At 43.4% G+C, this 21,190-nt stretch overlaps 1 protein-coding gene across 5 annotated transcripts in view; it reads left to right on the top strand.

Annotated features, from left to right (window-relative positions):
- Positions 1-21,190, top strand: part of LOC140415638 (phosphatase and actin regulator 4-like) — a 372,692-nt gene that overhangs the window by 213,038 nt on the left and 138,464 nt on the right. For 4 of the 5 annotated variants that reach the window (XM_072501076.1, XM_072501075.1, XM_072501074.1 and 1 more), the window contains one exon: positions 12,182-12,224. In XM_072501076.1, the coding sequence (XP_072357177.1) occupies positions 12,209-12,224 (16 nt within the window). In that variant the 5' untranslated portion in view covers positions 12,182-12,208. Of the gene's footprint in view, positions 1-12,181; positions 12,225-14,019; positions 14,054-21,190 lie in introns of those variants that run through there. The other variant, XM_072501073.1, reaches the window with a different exon arrangement.

Here is a 21,190-nt window from a genome sequence, read left to right as displayed (position 1 = left end):
CGAGTCCACTCCACCATTCAATCATGGCTGATTTCAACTCCATTTACCTGCTCTCTCTCCATAGCCCTTAATTCCTTGAGAAATCAAGAATTTATCAACTTCTGTCTTAAAGACACTCAACGTCCCGGCCTCCACCGCCCTCTGTGGCAATGAATTCCACAGACCCACCACTCTCTGGCTGAAGAAATTTCTCCTCATCTCTGTTCTAAAGTGACTCCCTTTTATTCTAAGGCTGTGCCCCCGGGTCCTAGTCTCCCCTGCTAATGGAAACAACTTCCCTACATCCACCCTATCTAAGCCATCCATTATCTTGTAAGTTTCTATTAGATCTCCCCTCAACCTCCTAAACTCCAATGAATATAATCCCAGGATCCTCAGACGTTCATCGTATGTTAGGCCTAGCATTCCTGGGATCATCCGTGTGAATCTCCGCTGGACCCGCTCCAGTGCCAGTATGTCCTTCCTGAGGTGTGGGGCCCAAAATTGCTCACAGTATTCTAAATGGGGCCTAACTAATGCTTTATAAAGCTTCAGAAGTACATCCCTGCTTTTATATTCCAAGCCTCTTGAGATGAATGACAACATTGCATTTGCTTTCTTAATTACGGACTCAACCTGCAAGTTTACCTTTAGAGAATCCTGGACTAGGACTCCCAAGTCCCTTTGCACTTCAGCATTATGAATTTTGTCACCGTTTAGAAAATAGTCCATGCCTCTATTCCTTTTTCCAAAGTGCAAGACCTCGCACTTGCCCACGTTGAATTTCATCAGCCATTTCTTGGACCACTCTCCTAAACTGTCTAAATCTTTCTGCAGCCTCCCCACCTCCTCCATACTATCTGCCCCTCCACCTATCTTTGTATCATCGGCAAACTTAGCCAGAATGCCCCCAGTCCCGTCACCTAGATCGTTAATATATAAAGAGAACAGCTGTGGCCCCAACACTGAACCCTGCGGGACACCACTCGTCACCGGTTGCCATTCTGAAAAAGAACCTTTTATCCCAACTCTCTGCCTTCTGCCTGACAGCCAATCGTCACTCCATGTTAGTACCTTGCCTCGAATACCATGGGCCCTTATTTTACTCAGCAGTCTCCCGTGAGGCACCTTATCAAAGGCCTTTTGGAAGTCAAGATAGATAACATCCATTGGCTCTCCTTGGTCTAACCTATTTGTTATCTCTTCAAAGAACTCTAACAGGTTTGTCAGGCACGACCTCCCCTTACTAAATCCATGCTGACTTGTCCTAATCCGACCCTGCACTTCCAAGAATTTAGAAATCTCATCCTTAACAATGGATTCTAGAATCTTGCCAACAACCGAGGTTAGGCTAATTGGCCTATAATTTTCCATCTTTTTCCTTGTTCCCTTCTTGAACAGGGGGGTTACAACAAGTATATACAACAACTTGAGGGAAGGGAAGTAAAATTGGATAGATGGAAAATGAAAAGCAAGGCTAGCTCAACAATGTATTTCTGATAAATAACACATTTGAAGGCAGCACCTGTATTGAGAAAAAAAACTTGCATTCATATAATGCCCCCAGCATAAAAGATCCCAAGGCATTTAGCAGCATAATCAAACAAAATGTAACACTGAACCACATGAGAGATTAGGGAAGAAGATCAATAGCTTGGTCAACAAGTTAAGGAATCCCTTAAAGAGTAAAGGAAATTTCACCATCAGAGAGAACATGTCTTTTTTTAAACTTGCAGACATCTGCTACAGTGGAGCTGAATTATACCTTCTCGTCGATCTGTGAACAAGGCTGCTTTTATGAGAGTCAGTTCGACATGAAAAATGTCAGGACTGTTGTGAATAAATGCATGAGGTTATAAAGATGAATGGATTGTGAAAGGTCAGGGTTAATTCTGTAGCACAGCTCCGAAGCTGTCGGAGGAGCAATGTATTTTGTAATGTAGTGTTATGTCGTCAGGGACTCCAGCTGTGAGTGCATAGTGAAAAGCTGCAATAAGAATACTGGCATTTTAGGAGTATAATTGGACCCATGGTGGCAACCATTAATTAACTTCCCACATACCACCCCAGTCTCATTGATCGGAGAAACCAATGTGTAGCTGTGACTTCACTTAAGACTTCATGAGCAATTTCTTTTTGGTAAAACTATGTAGCTTGTCAAGTTGATGGTTGTTGGTGCTGAGAAATGGGGTACATTCCTTTTCTAGCATTCCAGTGTTGGCATTAGTTAGTTCCCTGTCACACATTAGAAGGCTGGATACAGAGTGAAGCTCTCTCTATTCTGCTTCAGTAATATGCCTTTGATCAAACCTTAGAAAAGCTGCTCTAGCTGCTTGAATATTTGATCTCTCTTCTGTTTCCGACACCAAGTATGAGCTCTTCTCAACATATATTTCAATGGCTTCCTGCTACCTGAAGTCTCACTTGTACCCTACTGTCTCTGAACTCTAGTGCATCCTCACCATCCTCTGCTGCCCCCTTGGTGATTCAGCCTCCAGACAACTCTACTCTACTCTGTGGAGCTCTTTCCCTCAATCCTGCCTTATGTTTCACTACTTGACTCGAAAAGATCTCCTCTCATAACATCCTTTTTACAGATTTTCAGTCAGTGCTACCTTTTTTTCCATAAATTTAGAGTACCCGATTATTTTTTCCCAGTTAAGGGGTAATTTAACATGGCCAACCCACCTAACCTACACATCTTTGGATTGTGGGGGTTAACCCCACGCAGACATGGGGAGAATGTGCAAACTCCACACGGACAGTGACCCAGGGCCGTGATTTGAACTCGGGTCCTCAGCGCTATAGGCAGCAGTGCTAACCACTGTGCCACATGCCGCCCGTACTACCTTTTCTAATGCTTCCCTGGCAGGAAAAATTATTGATCTTTTATCCAGCGAGTCAGCTGGTGGAGGTTTGACATATTGATGAACGTATGGTTCTATATAGTTTTAAAAGCTCATCAGAGTAAAATAGACCTCGAACTCTTCTCTTTTAATTGATTAACATTGAACATTTAAACCAGAGCAGCCATCCTCAAATTCGGCCATGCTGGAATGTGTGCGCAATGCTTGGCGAGGGCAGAATTATGTTCCCCCAAACAATGTTTTGCTCGAGCTGAATTTCAAAGAATCACGAAAACTTGCAGCACTGAAGGAGGCCATTCGACTCATTATACTTGTGCTGGCTCTTTTTAAAAATAAATTTAGAGTACCCAATTCTCTTTTTCGAATTAAGGGGTAATTTAGCATGGCCAGTCCATCTACCCTGCTTATCTTTGGGTTGTGGGGATGAGACCCACGCAGAGACAGGGAGAATGTGCAAACTCCACACGGACAGTGACCCGGGGCTGGGATCGAACCCGGATTCACGGCACCGTGAGGCAGCAGGGCTAGCCACTGCTACCCTTGTGCTGGCTCTTTAAAAAGGAATTCTAAAGGGGGCTATTCGACTCATCATATCTGTGCTGGCTCTTCAAAGGGGAATTCTAGAGTTAAAAGCACAATTATCATGAGTTTGGAATAAAAAGCATTGGGAAAACCTGGGTGGCAAACATCCCGTGGTGCTACATGTCACTTAGTAAATGATTCTGTCATTAAAATTTGTTATATCACGGGGTGGCGCAGTGGTTAGCACTGCTGCCTCACCATCCCGGTCTCGGGTAACTGTCCGTGTGGAGTTTACACATTCTCCCCGAGTCTGCGTGGGTCTCACCCCCACAACACAAAGATGTGCAGGGTAGGTGGATTGGCCACACTAAATTGCCCCTTAATTGGAAAAAATGAATTGGGTACTTTATTTTTTAAATTGTTATTTCACTAGTTACAGACAACTAGTCAATAACACTAATTATTGGAAAGCTAGATGGAAGCTTGTTTAAAAGGGACATCGAAAATGTATGAATGAACACACACACTCAACGTGTGAGTAATTTGTGCATGTCATTTACAACGGATACCTTTCTCGAATCCCACTCATAAATTAGCAGCATTGTGAGTGTGCGTGCCAGCTCTTCATTTCAAGGGACAATATACTCTAGTGAAATTTCTTGTGCTGCATTCCTAATAAAGGGAGGTAGCTAAGAACTGGCGCCTCCATCTCCCTGGGACCTTGAATATTTCAAAGCACACCAGACAGTATGCGACTGCTTGTTTTGTGCACCCCGGTTTCCCCAGTCCAAAGATGTGCGGGTTAGTTGGATTGGCATGCTAAATTGTCCCTTGTTGTCCAAAAGGTTAGGTAGGATTACGTGGATAGGGTGGAAGCATGGAATTAGTTGGGTGCTTTTTCCAAGGATTGGTGCAGACTTGATGGGCCGAATGTCCTCTTTCGGCACTGTAGGGATTCTATGAATCATTTAACTCGCTGGTGTCAATCGGCCTCCAATTGCAGATTTGGCCTGAGTAACACTGACATAGATCATAGAATTTACAGTGCAGAAGGAGGCCATTCGGCCCATCGAGTCTGCACCGGCACTTGGAAAGAGCACTCTACTGAAGCCCATGCCTCCACCCTATCCCCGAAACACAGTAACCCCACCTAACCTTTTTGGACACCAAGGGCAGTTTATCATGGCCAATCCACCTAACCTAACCTATGGACGGTGGGAGGAAACCGCCCCCAGAGGAAGCCCACACAGACACGGGAAGAACGGCAGACTCCGCCCAGACAGTGACGCAAACTGGGAATCGAACCTGGGACCCTGGAGCTGTGAAGCAACTGTGCGACCACTGTACTACCGTGCTGCCCTTATGCTCGACATGGGCCGTCTGCTCATTGTACGGAAACATTACTTTATGGAAATCTTGTGCAAAGCTGCTGCAACCCAGTCTGCTCTAAATAATCTGCAGTCAAGGGGCAAGGAGTGAGGTGCTGTATAGTTTCCTCTCCCCATGTTCTAACCTCAGGCTAAGTCCATTCTATACAAACTATGTGTACTGCTATCTGTGATCCACTTGCCTGAATATCTTCGGCTCCAACTCTAGAAGCTCAACATCACCCAGAACAAAGCAACCCAATTCCACCAGTTTTAATATTCACTCCCACCACCACAAGTGCAGTTTGTACCATCTACAAGATTCACTGCAGAAACTCACCCAGGCGATTTCAATAGCACTTTCCAAACCCATGACCTCTACTATCTAGAAGAACAAGGGCAGCAGATGTATGAGTAAACCATTACCACCAAGTTCCCTTCCAAATCACGTACCAGTCGGACTTGGAAATATATTGCCTTCCATTCACTGTTGCTGGGTCATACCCTGGAGCTCCCTTCCTAACAGCATTGTGGGCGTACCTACACCACATGAAGAAGGTGGTTCACCCACATCACCTCGAGAAATTAGAGATGGACAATGTAATGTTCTTTGATTGGGCTAATGTGGACAAAGAACATTAGACTTTGTTTCATAAACAAAGCTATTTATTACTAACACTACATTAACAAATAACTAAAATATCTAAGATGAATACAGTTGGAAATAAATGTCTAACTTACACTACGGTACAACAGCTGCTCTAATCTGCGATTGCTATCAACTCCTTACAAACATCTTCTGAAGGAACACATGGTACATCTGGGTCCTGGGACTCCGTACTCGTCCTACCTGCTGGTCGGATGGCAGAACTACAACAGTAAAACAATATAACTTGTAATACATATGTTTAGATCATAGAATTTAGTGATGATGAACTACTCATATACAGTCTACCTATCATCACAGACAATAAATGTCGACTTTGCCGTTTCGAGAACAAATTGATAAAAGTCGCTGGCATTGTGACCTCAGCGCCAAACCCAGTGTTCCTTGTTGACAGCACACTACGTAGTTACCAATCTCCTTGATCTCAAAAATGTTAGGATGCCAAGGATGAAACATTTTCCCAACCAAGGACCAAAGCACTGGCACAGACCGAGTCTGTTTTCTCATAAATTTAATGAGTCATCCCTAATACTTTTCACAGCCTCCTGCATGAAAGGAGCTTATAACCTCCCTATTTTATACTCCTAACGTTAATTCTGAGTTTGTGTCTCTTTGTTAGCACTTCTGTCAGCTAAATCTGCTAGCTAAGCTCCAATCTTAAATAGTTCTGTTTGATTCCCCTTCCCATTCCTCACTATATCCATGACTGCAGCCTTCGTTTTACAATTCTCCCTTTAGACTCAACCCTGTTGTCAATCCAGGAAATGTGCATTGCACCTTGGCTTCAACATCCTTTTGTCTCATGAGGTGCCTAAAACTATCCACAGTTTTCCAACTATGACCCACCCAATCCTTTTGTCTCATGAGGTGCCTAAAACTATCCACAGTTTTCCAACTATGACCCACCCAATATCTTGCACTTGTATTGTGCCTTTTGTATCCTCAATGTTTCATAGCCAATAGTTTCCTTTAAAGTGCCATCACTTTTACTTTGCCAGGCATGGCAGCTAGCAAATATCAATGGAATAAATGATTATTTAATCGGTTTCATTGTCATGTTGGTTGAAGGGTGAAGGTTGGCTGGGCACCAGGAGTGTGCTCATCTTTGTAAAATTACATGGGGATTCTTTTTCAGCCACTTAAATTTGTATCGAGGGCATCTCCGTAGCACTGAACGATAACACCTCTGACAGTGCAGCAGTCTCTCAGCACTGGGCTGGAGTGTCAACCTAGATTATGTGCTTAAATTTTGGAGTTGGGTTTTGAACCCACCACTTCCTGATTCCAAGACATGAGCACTGCCCACTGATCCCAAGTTCTCTCCCCTGTGCTTTGGGTTGCACTTGTTTTGAATATATGTTCCATTTTCTGACCATCTGCAACAATATTTTGGATTTACAAAGCTTCATTAATGCAGTACGATGTTCCAAGACGTGTCATCAAATGAACATTTGACACCCAGCCCAAAAAGGACATATTGGGACAAATATCTTTGATGAAGGTACAGGTGTTAAAAAGGAGAGAGAGACGGAGTGATTGAGGGAAAGAATTTCCGAGCAGTTGAAGCCAACTGAGGCTGAGATAGTTGAAACCAAAAGTGGAATGATTAGAATCAGTGATGTGCTGGAAACCAGAATTGGAGGAGCATTGAGATATTGAAGGCTTTAATGTTGTATCAGATGGGTTCTAAAAATCTATACAATATATTGTATCCTTCCACCGCTATTGTATGACCTCTGCAACATTCAGTTTACCTTTGCAAGAAAATGTGATCAAATAGACACAACTGTATAAATAACATGTGTCTTGCATCAAGTGGAAAGCAGCAATTAAATCTTTGTTGTAATGACTGGAAAACCACTCAAGCTTTTGCTATCTAAACTAGTTGAATTACTGCCTAGTCATTCACTAACTGCTGACGATGATGTGAATACTCACCTTGCCTTTTTGCAATGCAAGGCTTATAATCAAATCAGTTGATAGGGCAAATTTTATTATTTCATATAGCCATGTACCTTTTTTGTTTAGAACCAAGAAAATATACTTTGCATAACTGCTGTCTCTACTGATGAAGATACGGAATTGTAAAAAAAAATCAATAAACACAGATTGAATTGAAAGAGGTTTCTCTCTCTATGTTTTGGTTAAGTACCTTCGACTGTGCATGATTAATATTAGTACTTGAATGCTGACCAATGCTTTGGGTTCAGAGTTACAAAATGGCTGAAACTGCATCTGTGTGAAACTTCAGAAATCTGCTTAGCATGGTGCAATCATACACACCTATAGTAAATAAATTAAAGTCTATGATGTACCTTTAGATTTGGGTGTATGGAAGCTATGTGCAGTGAGTTATATTCATTTGATGTCGATGCCTGAAGCCAAACCATGTAGTAATATCTGAGCAGCTGTCTTTTTTTCCGTGCTTCGTGCAAAAAAGTTAACGTATTTTCTTTGGTTCGTTATGTTTGAGGTTTTCTTTTTGTTGCCCAAAATATTCACTTTGATCTGTTCAGGAGGCTGATTTGTGCTGAGGTGTCATCCCACAGCTACCCACACTTCTCACCCAAGTGACCATCCTCTCTCTGACAACCTAGGCAGTCCAATTTGTGGAAGTTTGTGGCTTGTGGCGATACCATAGTTCAACCCCATCCAGTCCTTGCCTAATGCCAGTGACGGAGCTTTGAAGAAGAGGAATCCTGGATGGAGAAGTCAAATTGTGTTGGTTAGATGGTGAGCGGGACTGAGTGGAGCAGCACAGGTAATGGAGGGATGGAAGGCCAGATCGGAAAGCTTCGGAGTAATTGAGTCCAGAGACATCCAACAGGTTTCAGCAGTGGCACGCGTAGGTATGGAAAGATGCGTGCAATGCTATGCAGGTAGAAATAAGTGGTCTTGATGTACAGGATGCAAGTTTTAACACTTAGCTCGAGATTGAACAGAGTATTGAGTCTTGTTCAGCCTGTCGAGTCACCTGTGTGTTTGAGGGGAAGTTAGATGTAAGGGATTGGAGTTTCTAGTTCAAGGCGGAAACCATGGTTTTGATTTTCTCAATCTTAAGTATGAGGGAGTTATGGGTGTTCTGTTGCTTGATGTCTGAACAGGGAGTGAGAACATGGAGGAAGGCACAGAGCTGGCTGCCATCAGCATACGTGTGACAGACTTTGTCCCTGTTGATGCTGTTGCTGAGGGGGCACGTACTTTTGGGGGGTTAGTGGTGATAGGATAGAAACTTAGCAATGTAAACAGCTTCATTCAGCTTCCAATGCTGTACTGAGCACCCACAGCAAAACTGACTGGAACCTCTGAAAGCTGAATACAAAGTGAATTTGCCACTTGTCCTTTCCATCCATGTACTTTGTTCGCAGTCATTGTGGTACAAGTTCTTAAAAGTGTTGGTTACAAAAGCTTAATTCCGTTCCTTATACACTGCTTCTTGCAGGTATTCAGTGGCTTTGTTCACAATGGAAAAGTGTTTGATAAGATAGACCTATAGAAAATGCTTCCACTTGTGGAAGAGCCCAAAACTCATAAATATAAGATAATAACTTCTTTACGTGGAAAGTGATTAGAGTGTAAAGCTCGCTACTACCAGGAATGGTTGAGGTGATCAGCATTGTTGCTTTTCAGCATAAACCAGACAAATACCTGAGGGAGAAAGGGTAAGAAGGTCATGTTAACAGGATGAGATAAAGTTGGGTGGAAGAAGATTCATGCAGAGCATAAACACTGGCATAGCCAGTGTTAGAAAAGACAAATGGTCTATTTCTGTGCTGATGGAACTAAGTGTAATAAATGTGTTTGCATAGGGCGGACTTATGAAATCCTGATTAAAAGGGAGTTCCTTTTTTTTAAAAAAAAATTTAAAATTTAAGAGTACCCAATTATTGTTTTCCAATTAAGGGGCAATTTAACATGGCCAATCCACCTGGGGCAGCACGGTAGCATTGTGGATAGCACAATTGCTTCACAGCTCCAGGGTCGCAGGTTCGATTCCCGGCTTGGGTCACTGTCTATGCGGAGTCTACACGTTCCCACCGTGTGTGCGTGGGTTTCCTCCGGGTGCTCCGGTTTCCTCCCACAGTCCAAAGATTGTGCAGGTTAGGTGGATTGGCCATGCTAAATTGCCCATAGTGTACAAAATTGCCCTTAGTGTTGGGTGGGGTTACTGGGTTATGGGGATAGGGTGGAGTGTGGACCTTGGGTGGGGTGCTCTTTCTAAGAGCCGGTGCAGACTCAATGGGCCGAATGGCCTCCTTCTGCACTGTAAATTCTATGATTCTAACCTGCACGTTTTTGGGTTGTGGGGATGAAACCCACACAGACATGGGGAGAATGTGCAAACTCCACACGGACAGTGACCTGGGGCGGGGATCGAACCTGGGACCTCGGCACGGTCAGGCAGCATAAAAATGAGTTTCTGATGTGCATCTAATGTTTCACCCGATGGGAAAGGAGGGCCATTTTATCAGTGTGTCAGTTGTGGCCAGTGGAAACTTGTCAAAAATGAAAGTGTAAGGTGCACTTTGAAAATACATAATCTGACCGAGTCTGTCCCGCCATCGGATTGGGATGTATGTAATAATAGTATGTCTGAGCAGATTCTCTTAACAGTGAGAGTGCTGCTATCATAGCAGAAGTGTTAAGGTAAATATTAGCAGCCAGCAACATAGATTTCATTAGCACTCATTCCTAGCCAGAATAGTTAATGCATCAGATTTTCCAGAAAGTTCCTGGGAACTCCTGGTATATGTGGTTTGTCCCCGCTCTTGGAGGGGTGGGTGGGGAAGGATGATGGAAACAATGGTTGGTTGACCAGAGGCTTCCTGGCCTAATACAAAATCAAAATACTACAAATGCTGGAAATCTGACAAAGGGTCATTGACCTGAAAGATTAACTCTGTTTCTCTTTCCGTTGATGCTGCCTAACCTGATGAGCATTTACACCTTCAATTTTCAATTTTTTGCTCAATATTTGGAGCATGTATTAAATTCTGTAATGTTTGCCAGTTGCTAGGACATATAGCCTGCGTAATCAGCTGCAGAATGGTAAATGCAATTTTGAATGCAATTATGTCAAGTATTAGAGTTCTTTTTTTTCAAGCAATATTTATTCATTTGAATTCTTCATTCAAAAAGAAACCGTGCAATGAAATTTATGCGTTCTTATTAAAATTGTTTAATTTGAACTACTGTCCTGTCCTGTCTGCAGAGGGCGGACCTAATTGCAAGTAATAACTTATGAAATCCTGATTAAAAATGCTGGCATGTTATGTCATGCTCGACTGTCTTGCACCGTCCTCACATGTCCGCTGTCGCTCCGCTGCAATGGTTCTGTGATGCACATCCGATACATGACAATCCGATGGTGACACAGACTCGGCGATGTCCATCATCCAACCAGGTCAACCCTTCTTTCTGTTGCCATCCATTTTGTCCTTAGTTTATCAGCTCTGATCATGTGGCTGAAATACTGACATGTTCTTTTCTGGATGTCTCTTTTTGGAGTTCTTTTTGCTCCTGCAATCTCAGGCACCCCTTTATTTGCAATGTGTTTATTTTTGAATGATATAATAGACTGTGTGCAATATGTTTTAGAGGCTGGTGATTAATGCAGCGAGGAAGCCCTGCATTGTAGCTTTTTATTCACTTTTATTCAACTCTTCCTAAATGACCTTTCTTCATGCATGAGGTCTGCATTGTGTATGTGTTCAACTATTGTGGTAATCCTAGTTAGCAGCCCTCCTCCAATGTTCATGGTGCCCTGGGTCACAGTCAAGACAAGAAGACATTTGGCAGCTGCTTATCATGTTTTCAGCAGTTTTGTGTTTCGGCAAAGCACTTTCCCTAATCCATAACAGCCATTGGAAAGGCAAGTGGGAACTACTGAAGCGAGCCAGGTTCAGTTATGTAAAGAGACTGGAGAAATTGGGATTGTATACATTGTAAAGGGGAGGTCAAGAGGAGTCTGGATAGAGGTGTTCAAAATCATGAAGGGTTTTGTTATTTCCAGTTGGAGAATCGCCAGTGAGGACACAGATTTAAGGCAATTAGCAGAAAGGAAGCAGTGGTGACATGGGGCGATAAAGATTCACGCAGCGAGTTAAGATCTGGAGTGCTGTCTGAAAGGGTGGTAGAGCCTAATTCAGTCGTAACTTCCAAAAAGATATGTACTTTAAAAATTTGCAGAGCTACAGGAAAAGATCAGGGATATGGGACAGACTGGACAGCTCTTTCAAAGAGCCATTACAGGTACAATGGATTGAATGGCTTCCAGCAATGTATTGTTGTACAACACTGAAGTGCACCATAATTTAGTGAAGTGCCTTGGATCTGTGCACATGTGGATACACATAATGTTTTGGTAAATTGCTGCTGTTAAACTTTCACAACATAAAGGATGAGAACAGAGACTTGGTGGAATGCATGCCTAGCCATGACATCATCTCATTGGAGTGGCATTTTATGATGTCACAGCAGGTGGAGCTTGCTGCAAAGCATCTCCTCTGACAAGGAACCTAAAATGGATGACTAAATAAAATCTAAAATGTGATTTAACACTGAAGTAATCCTCAATATTTTGTAGAGTAAAAGAAAAGTCAGAATAACATTAAAGTATTGAGTGCTCTGTTTGCTTTGGATTAGGTACAGCACCCAAGTACTTTGGACTTGACACAACTCATATTTCTCAAGCATAAAGTACCCAATGTGATTGCATTGCGTAATAGTGAACCATGTTTAGTAGAGCTGCTGTATGATAACTATTCTCTGTTTTGCAGTACTGTTGCAGAGACGTGTAGCTGGGAATGGAAAACCGTGTGGGTAAGTGTCAGACACTCTTTCCTGCTCTGCATTTCTAGCTTATGATGTGCTAAGGCTGCTCCAGCAGCTGTGTAAGCTCTGAAGCACAATGAAGTGGCTACGCTTTGTGATACACAAATCTGTTGAGAGTCATATGGGTTAGAGATATACTAAGTGTTGAAAAACGTTGCAGGACAGATTGGGGAATGCATGTTTCTTAATTTGGTTATCAACTGGTAGCAGGAAATAGGAGGAGGAAACCTATGGAATAAATATGCTATGGAATAAACACACTTGCTGCACGCATTGAGCATGAGGAAATTATTTATGTTAATCCCCGAATGTTAGGCGAATTAATAGGATAATGTAACTTGCATATTTCATCCTATAAGATAAACACTGTTTTTCTGACTATGTTTTGAATATGCCAAGACTAAATTCTGCCACAGCCTGAGCAGAGATATGAGTCACTCTTACGCTTCTTAATGGCTTTTATAAAGTTCATGAGTGTTCTGGCAGCAAGTGTAATATCATTGGGAAATGAAGGAGGGAGAATCAATTTCGTGTTGCAAGGCTAAAAGAGCTAAAAAGTATTTTGGCCTGGAGTCTTTGTATGGTTTCTGTCTAGATGGCACCATACTCTGGGTGGGATCAAATGGAATAGTGCTGAAGAATGCTGAATTTTAAGTGCAGGTGAGTTAAACCCGTAGCCGTTTTGTGTTGCAGTATCTGGGATCTTTTATACTGGTCCCAAAAAACCATTTGCTCGAAGCAGTCACTCCCCCAAAAATTGACACTGCCTCAAGGGCAGAATGGTAAGTTTCCGCTGATTGCACCTGTGTGTGTGGGTGGGGGGGGGGCCAAGGCCACACAAATCCAACGTTGATCACCTATACCGGTAGTGTCCACATATGTGTGCTATTCCACTGCTGTAATTTGTGAATTGAAGACAACAATGACCAGAACTCGGTTGAATCCAATTCAAAAGTTAAAACCAAGAGCATTAAAACAGTCAGTTAAAGAATAGCTCAACTCTTACAGCAGCCCCAGTCCTCTCTCCTTGAGAATTCCTTATTCCACACTCATACAAACATATGAATTAGGAGCAGGAATAGGCCATTAAGCTCATTGAACCACCATTTGATAAGATCGTAACCGATCTGATTGCCTCTACTTCCCTGTCTACCCCTATTTTATTTCAATTAATATCTTGGTTTCGGTCTGCATTAGATGAGGTGATAGGGCCTGGGATACAACTCTAATCAGAGCTTAAGGTTTCATCTTTCACCACTTGTAGTAAATGCTGATGAACTATACCTATTTTTGACATCCATTAATCATAATATCAAATGTAAAAGATAGTTATTTCTGGAGTTAGATTGCTAATTTTAAATAGTTATTATCCTGTTGCTTGAGATAAACGCTCCAATGCCCAGGCTCCTCCGTCTCACTGATTGGGATCTGTGTCTGGTGAGGCAGGATTTCTGCCCCTGGATATTTTACAATCGGAAGAGGCAGTCGGCAAAACTTGATGCAAACAATTTTTTCTTGTTGCAGTTTTCCACTTCAATTTTGTGCACATAACCTCACTCTGCACTTTCACAGGCCTCTCCTCTTCATGCGGTCACTGATGATACTTAGGCTAGGTAATCAAATAGCCACTCAGTATCACCCCACGTGGTCAGGAGAGATTGCAGGCCCTCAGATCAGATGTGCTAGAAGAGGTAGCAGCAGCAGGATTCCATTTTGCTCTCTCAGTACTGTGTACAAGTTGACACCTATACATTTTTGACATTGTTGACATAATATGAACCGTTGCCAACACCACGGAATGTCTGTGGCCAGAAAATGTAAGTCACTGTTTTAAGTTGTGCAATCTTGTACATGTACAATCTTGTGCATGTGCAATTTTGCAGTTGTCATAAGTGCTGTAAAATCCACTTTGCAATGCACTTTGAGCCCAGAGCCATTTAAGATTGAAGCATTTCTACATTCTGAAGGGGACAAAAAAGTTTTAATTCAGGGTTTTGATCCACAGTGAAAATTGACAAGTACAAATCCTTGGCCTTTTTAAACTGGGTTATCTGAAGTGCCTTGTTTCAGTTAAAATTTTAATATTGTCGAGGTCCATATTTTAAGATACACTCAATGGATGATGAATGACTCAGTGGCAAGTTCGTGCAGGTGGTAGCTGATTTTGCCCTGTGAAAAATATGTTGTGCTGTAAATGATTGACATTGAATCAAATTATTGCTGGCAGATATGTCAGGAAAGTTTCACATGATTGGACACAAATACTTAGATTTGCTTGATCTGTATTTCCTGCATTCACCTGTAGCTTTATCTTTCCCAAATCCAAAGTAATATCAATAAGCAACTGTTTTTTCTTACGTGGCCTCAGAATTTGGTAAGTTAGTTATAAAATGGGGCAGTGGTGGTTCTAAAGTATAATGAACTCCCAATGCTTCCTGTTCTTTTATCCAGCACAGTAATGGCTTCAGTCACTGATGCTCTTCTCGATGTAACCTTCATCTTGGGTTTCCTGAAATAGTGACTATGCTGACTTGTGATAAGATTGTGTTTGGTTTGTTTAGGGCGGTGGATCTTTCCTGCAATGCAGTTAAGAGTTTGAGTACAATCCAAAGACTGTAGCTCCCAACAGAATGGGGATTGAAAATAATTATACTTCTAAAGGAGAACCAGATGGAATTCCAGTTCCCGTTCATAAAAGTCTCTATTTTTAATAATACTCTGTGGGAGCTTGTGTTAATAATCATTTTTAACTTGTTTACTGTTCTGACTGATCACAGACTGGTCATTTGGAATATTTTCCTGGCTCATAGCTTTGGAAATAGGCAGTCTTTGAATTTTTCCGTTTAGCTGTGACATCTGGCATTATGTTTAAGTAAACTGTACAAGCCGCTGACTGACGGAAGGACACTTTTCTCGTTTTATTCACAAGTTCCTGCTACTGTTGGATTAGCAGCAGTTGTCTGCTCGATCTGAGGGCAAGATAAGGGATCAAATGCTAATGGTTAGGAACCTTTCATGTGGTATCTGACCAGAATGCTGCTGCTGTTTTTAAAAGTTTGATTACCAGGCTGCAAGGAGGGATTTGAGATCTCTGACCAGGAGTTGGTGTCAGTCGACAGCTTTGTGCTCAGCTATTGCCTGGCCTACCTCATAGCGCATACCCACTTTATAAAGGTGTTTCAAGTGTTGTTCGTCCTGGTTATCTGAGGTCCAGAGAGTGCAAGTCACCTTTTTCAGTGAGTTTATCAGGAGTCATAAGTGTTCCCCCTTTTGCTAGGTGCCGTGGTACAGTCCAATTATTTTCAGAGGAAGCATACAAGTGCCTGTTCTTTGTACATGATTCAATATAGTATGTGTTGGCAGCCTCTTTGACTTTGAGAGATCATGCCTGATTCTCTTAGTAGCTGATGTTTATTCTCCTTGCTGGTAGAACTCGCTGGAGAGTGATCTGAAGCATGGCCACGTTTTTCCCTATTCATCGCTCGAGTACAGAACCCTTGCAAATGTTACAAATTTGGGCGGGTGGCACGGCGGCGCAGCGGTTAGCACTGCACTCACGCCGCCAAGGACCCGGGTTCAAACCCGGCTCCGGCCATTGTCTGTGTGGAGTTTGCATGTTCTCCAGCATGCAGATGTTCAGCGTAGGTGGATTCGCCATGCTAAATTGCCCCCTGATTGTAAAGAAAACAAATTGGGTACTCTTAAATTTATAAAACAAAATAAAAATTTGGGCTATGCTTCAAAAGTAATTGAGTTGAGTTATTACACCAAAGCCTCGCATATCCTTTGAGGTGCATGTAAAAGATCTTGGTTGTCCTGGTGAATATTTATCGTTAAACCGACAGATTATCTGGTCATTTATCACATTGTGATCTTTGGGAGCTTTCTGTGTTGAAATTGGCTCCTGTGTTTCCTACATTACAATGCGATTACCCCTTCAAAAGTACTTCATTGGCTGTAAAGTATTTTGAGACGTGCTGAGATCATGAAAGGTGCTGTATGAATGTGTCTTTTTACTGCTGTTATGAAATGACAGCACTTAAGTTAATTGGCTGTGAAGCTCTTTGGGGTGTCATGAAAAATGCTTTCTAAATGCAAGTTATAGCACTAATGGTGGCAGTAGCTCCTAGCAACACAGTCTGCTCCAAGCCAAAGATAAACTTGCCAGCATTGTTAAAGTGGGCATCTGAGAAGGTCAGGTTTTTAGCACCTCCTTATGCCAAATGCCAGCTTTATTTCAGGGTGCAGCTGGCTGTGTGTTAGGAACCACCAGCACTGTTGGTCTCTGCTCCACCTGAAAGCAATTTTACATTTGGGTAATGTTTCATTGGAGGGTGTTTCAGAGCTTTACATCAACTGCAAAGAGAAGTGTCATGAATAGGAAATGAAGGAATTGGGTGGGGAGGAGAGGGGTGGCCGGGGGGGGGGGGGGGGGGGGGGGCATGGTTAAAAAGAAGAGGTTTGAAGAATTTAAGGAAAAATTGTGATTTGAAGTTTGACGAAATGGCGGGATGTAATAGCCGGAAGATTATTTTAATATTTGACAATTTACCAAGCTAAAGGTTCAAAATATTGGTTGTAGTGCACTTAACTTCCTTTGTTGTATGTTGCTATCAGACTACAGAAAACATTTAATGCGGTGAAACATCCCACGTGCGCAGTGTTAAAAGAAAGTATGACACTGAACCACAACGAGCTTGGGTCAGATGACCAAAGACTTGGTTGGAGAGGTTGATTTAATGGAATATCTTAAAAGGAAGACAGTGAGGTAGAGGCAGAGGGGGAATTCCTAAACCTAGACTCTTGGCAATTGAAGGCATTGCCGTCGGTAATGGAGCGATTAAAATCAGCGATGCTGAAGAGCCCAGAAATCTGGTTTCCCATTTCTTTCTCCACTCATCCTTTATTTAAAAAAATCTAACTGGGCCATGACCATTCTTGTTCAATCTTCCAATGATTTAGCATTGTAAAGTCCAGCTAGTAATCAGATGAAAGGCATTGATTGATTTTGCTGTATGGTGGTGGAGTCAGTTTTCAGAAGGGAGTAATAATAATAATCTTTATTAGTGTCACAATAGGCTTACATTAACACAATGAAATTACTGTGAAAATTCCCTAGTCGCCACACTCCACCGCTTGTTCGGGTACACGGAGGGAGAATTCAAAATGTCCAATTCGCCTGACAAGCATATCTTTTGGGACTTGTGGAGAGGAAACCGGAGCACCTGGAGGAAACCCACACAGACATGGGAAGAATGTGTAGACTTCACATAGGCAGTGATCCAAGCTGGGAATTGAACCCGGGTCCCTTGCTCAGTGAAGCAACAGTGCTAACCACTGTGCTACCGTGCCGCCAATAATCTAGGCTCAGGTGATTCTAGAACAGGGTTTTTCAAACTCTGTCACGGAGCGATTGGTCAAGCTTTTCCTGATTGCGGGAAGAACGCCCTACAGCTGCGACCGGCTTTTAAAAATGCCGGCTGCGACCGACTTTCAAGACTGCTGCCCATCCTGTGCATGCGTGTCTCCTCCGCCAGATCTGGCAATTGACAGGCCCGGAGTCCAGTGGGGTGGACCAGCTCCTCCTGCGCCAGCGCACTACCCCAGGACCAGTTTTTCTAAACAAATGACGGAGCCCTCCCACCGGCAGTAGTTGAGAGCAGGTCACACGCCCCATATACCAGTTTTTCTAAACAAATGACGGAGCCCTCCCACCGGCAGTAGTTGAGAGCAGGTCACACGCCCCATATACCAGTTTTTCTAAACAAGTGACGGAGCCCTCCCACCGGCAGTAGTTGAGAGCAGGTCACACGTCCCATATACTGACATCACGTGTTCTGGGGTCAAAATCACAGAACAGCAATTCTTCCATTTCGTTGCTACTAGCACTGAAGAATTGAAAATGGATTGTTTTGTAATAAGGAAGAGAGAGCCAGAGACACAAACAGACCAGTATCTCTCAACTAAATCTGCTCGAGAGAGCTGTTCAGGAGAGTCCACGGCAGGACAAAGCAGTGCTGCTGTAAGCTGTTCAGTAGAGTCCACAGCAAGACAAAGCAGTGCTGGTGTGAGCATCAGGGATTCTGGTGAGCAGCCCTTTAAGAAAAAGCTGAAATCGCAAACAAAGCAGTATAACGATCACTTTTTACAGTATGGCTATAATAATTGTGCCAATACACAAGTTCTGGGCATGCCCCAGGCTTCGCACGTTCTGGACTGTCTTCTTCAAGACAAAGTCCAAGGTTGTGGGAGTGAGGGTGGAGCCATGCCCAAGAGTGGCAGTCTTTGGGGTATCGGACCAGCCAGAACTATTTATGGGGAAGGGGGTGACGCCCTTACCTTTGCTTCCCTAATCGTCCACCGAAGAATCTTGCTCGACAGGCAATCGGCAGCACCACCCACAGGGGCAGATGGCTGGCAGACCTGTCAGAATTTCTCCATCTGCAGAAATTCTAAATCGCCATTCCAGGGTCAGAGGAGGGCTTCCCCAAAAGGTGGAAGCGATTCACTAACTTGTTCCAGGACCTGCTTGAAGCCAACAGCCAATAGAGCAAGGGAAGGGGGTGGGGGTCACACGGGAGGCAACAAGACAGCAGGGAACAGATGGAGGATGGGAGGGGGTTGGAGAGAGGCTAGGGAGAGAAAAGGGGGAGGTTTGAGAATGGCCCGAATGGATAATAGTGGGCCTCGAGCAAGGCCACAAAGAACAGGACCCCAAAGAAACACTGAAAACTGGATTTTTTGGGGGGCTGGGGGGTGGAAAGAGGGGAGGAGGAGAAGGGGTAGGGCCAATCGATAGAGGAAGGGAAAGGAGATGCACGTATGTAAATAGATGACAATCACCTACGATAAAATAAAGTATCCTAACCAACAAAATGGGGGGCGGCGGCGAGGGGGGTCGATGCTAATGGAGAGCTCTTCTGTATTGTACCCGATCCACTTACCCTTGTCTATCGCACAGTGTGTAAAATGAAAAACTTCAAATAAAATGATCCGTCTTCGGGCGATCAACAAGGCAAAGAATACAACATCTGCCTCCGCACCCATTTCCAACCCCGGCTGGTCCAACACCCCGAATATGGCCTCCCGAGCGCCGGGGTCCAGTTTCACGTGCACCACTTTAGAGATTACCCTAAAAACCTCCTTCCAGTAATCCTCCAGCTTTGGACAGGACCAAAACATATGAACGTGGTTAGCAGGGCCCCCCTTGCATCGTTCGCGCACATCTTCTAGCCCCTCAAAGAGCAGGCTCTATACATCACCTTCAGCTGTACCAGCCCCAACCTTGCACACAAGGTGGAGGCGTTCACCCTCCGGAGCACCTCACACCAGAACCTCTCCTCCATACCCTCTCCCAACTCTTCCTCCCACTTTGCCTTGATCCCTTCCTGCGGCGCGTTCTCCTCTTCTAAAATAGCCCCGTACGCTGCCGTTACTACCCCCTTCTCCAGTCCCCCTGTCGTCAGCATCTTCTCCAGCAATGTGGAAGCCGTCTCTACTGGGTAGCTCTGTATCTCCTTTCTGGCAAAGTCTCGACCCTGCATGTATCTAAATATTTCCCCCTGCTCCAGCCCATAATTCTCTCCCAGCTCCTTCAATCCTGCACATCGACCCCCAAGAAACAAATTTTTTAGTGTCCTAATTCCTTTCTCCTTTCTCTGCTTATACCCGCCGGTAGCGGCTTTCTGACCCACTCCCTCCTTCCCCCTCCACAAATCTACACTGCTAATGTTCGGCCCAGGGTCTCCTCTATTGTGAGTAATGAAATCTGATCACCTAGTTTGTATCTTTAAAGACTTTTTTCTCTTTGTATTGTTGCTCGTTTTAGCCTTAGTTTATTTGCTCTAATTCTGTCACCTTTGCTCTTGAGTCGCCGGGTATCTTTCTGGTACCGCCACGTGGTTCAAGTCCGAGTAATAATTAATAATCCAACACACCGCTTAGTAAGAGTTAAATCAACGCTCATTTATTATATACAGCAATTGATACTTATACATTAATTCTACTTCTAAACTACTGCCTACCACTAACAGGCCAATACTTAACTTTGGAAATGGCCCACCAGGTCAGGGAAACGCATGGCCTTTCAAATGGGTTCTGAGCCTGCGGGATTCAAAAGCTGGTACAGGTCGATTGTCAGGAGTGTCTATCTGGTAGCGATCGTTGGAGTAAAACTTACGTTCTCTTGCAGAAGTGTCTCGAAGGGAGCGGAGCGGAGAAGAAGGGTAGAGTTGAACTTGGCCCCTATTCTTATAGTCCCCAGGGGCTTCCCGCCTCTCGGGATGGACCTTGTACCTGGTTCCAAGTGATTGGACTTGGTCCCAATCACTTGGTTCGATATTCTCCAATACTGGAGCGATTCCTTGATCGAGGGGTGGTCATTTACCTTTCTTTGTGTAAGCTCCTGCTGGCGCCGAAAGGTCTGGGTCGGCTTTGTGTTACTAATTTGTAGCAATTGTATGCAGATGGCTGGGGTGTTGTGATGTTGATGGCTGCAGGTATCGGTTTGGTCTGGCTTCTCCAGAGGCGAATACACTGTTTTACCTGCAGCTGTCTGTTTGAGTCCTGTTGGCTGATTTTCCCATCAGCCTCTTCCGTTCGCCATTTTAAATCGGGGTTTGGCCATTCTAATCGGGAGTCAGCCATTTTACATGGCTACAGTATTCAATTTGAAGGAAATTGTGTAGGACTGTATATTAGTTGGGTGGTCACCGAGCGGCCCATTCCAATAATTGCAGAGTTGCTTTTGTTGGGGGATTTGTTCGAAATAAAAAAATGTTCCTTTTTGTAAGCAAACTTCAAAATCCCACTCAAGGCGCGTGATAGTTCATTTTATTTTTGTGAAAAGCTGTAATGATGGAAAGTTAATAACACGTTTTTTTGTATGAAACATTAAAAATTAAAAAAATTTTTTTTTTTAAATTTAAACTTCAAAAACATTTGAAGACATGGCG

This window comes from Scyliorhinus torazame, chromosome 1, assembly GCF_047496885.1.
Source record: "Scyliorhinus torazame isolate Kashiwa2021f chromosome 1, sScyTor2.1, whole genome shotgun sequence".
In the NCBI taxonomy this organism is placed as follows: Eukaryota; Metazoa; Chordata; class Chondrichthyes; order Carcharhiniformes; family Scyliorhinidae; genus Scyliorhinus; species Scyliorhinus torazame.
Note: the sequence above shows the minus strand (reverse complement) of the source record. Positions and strands in the feature narration are given on the sequence as shown.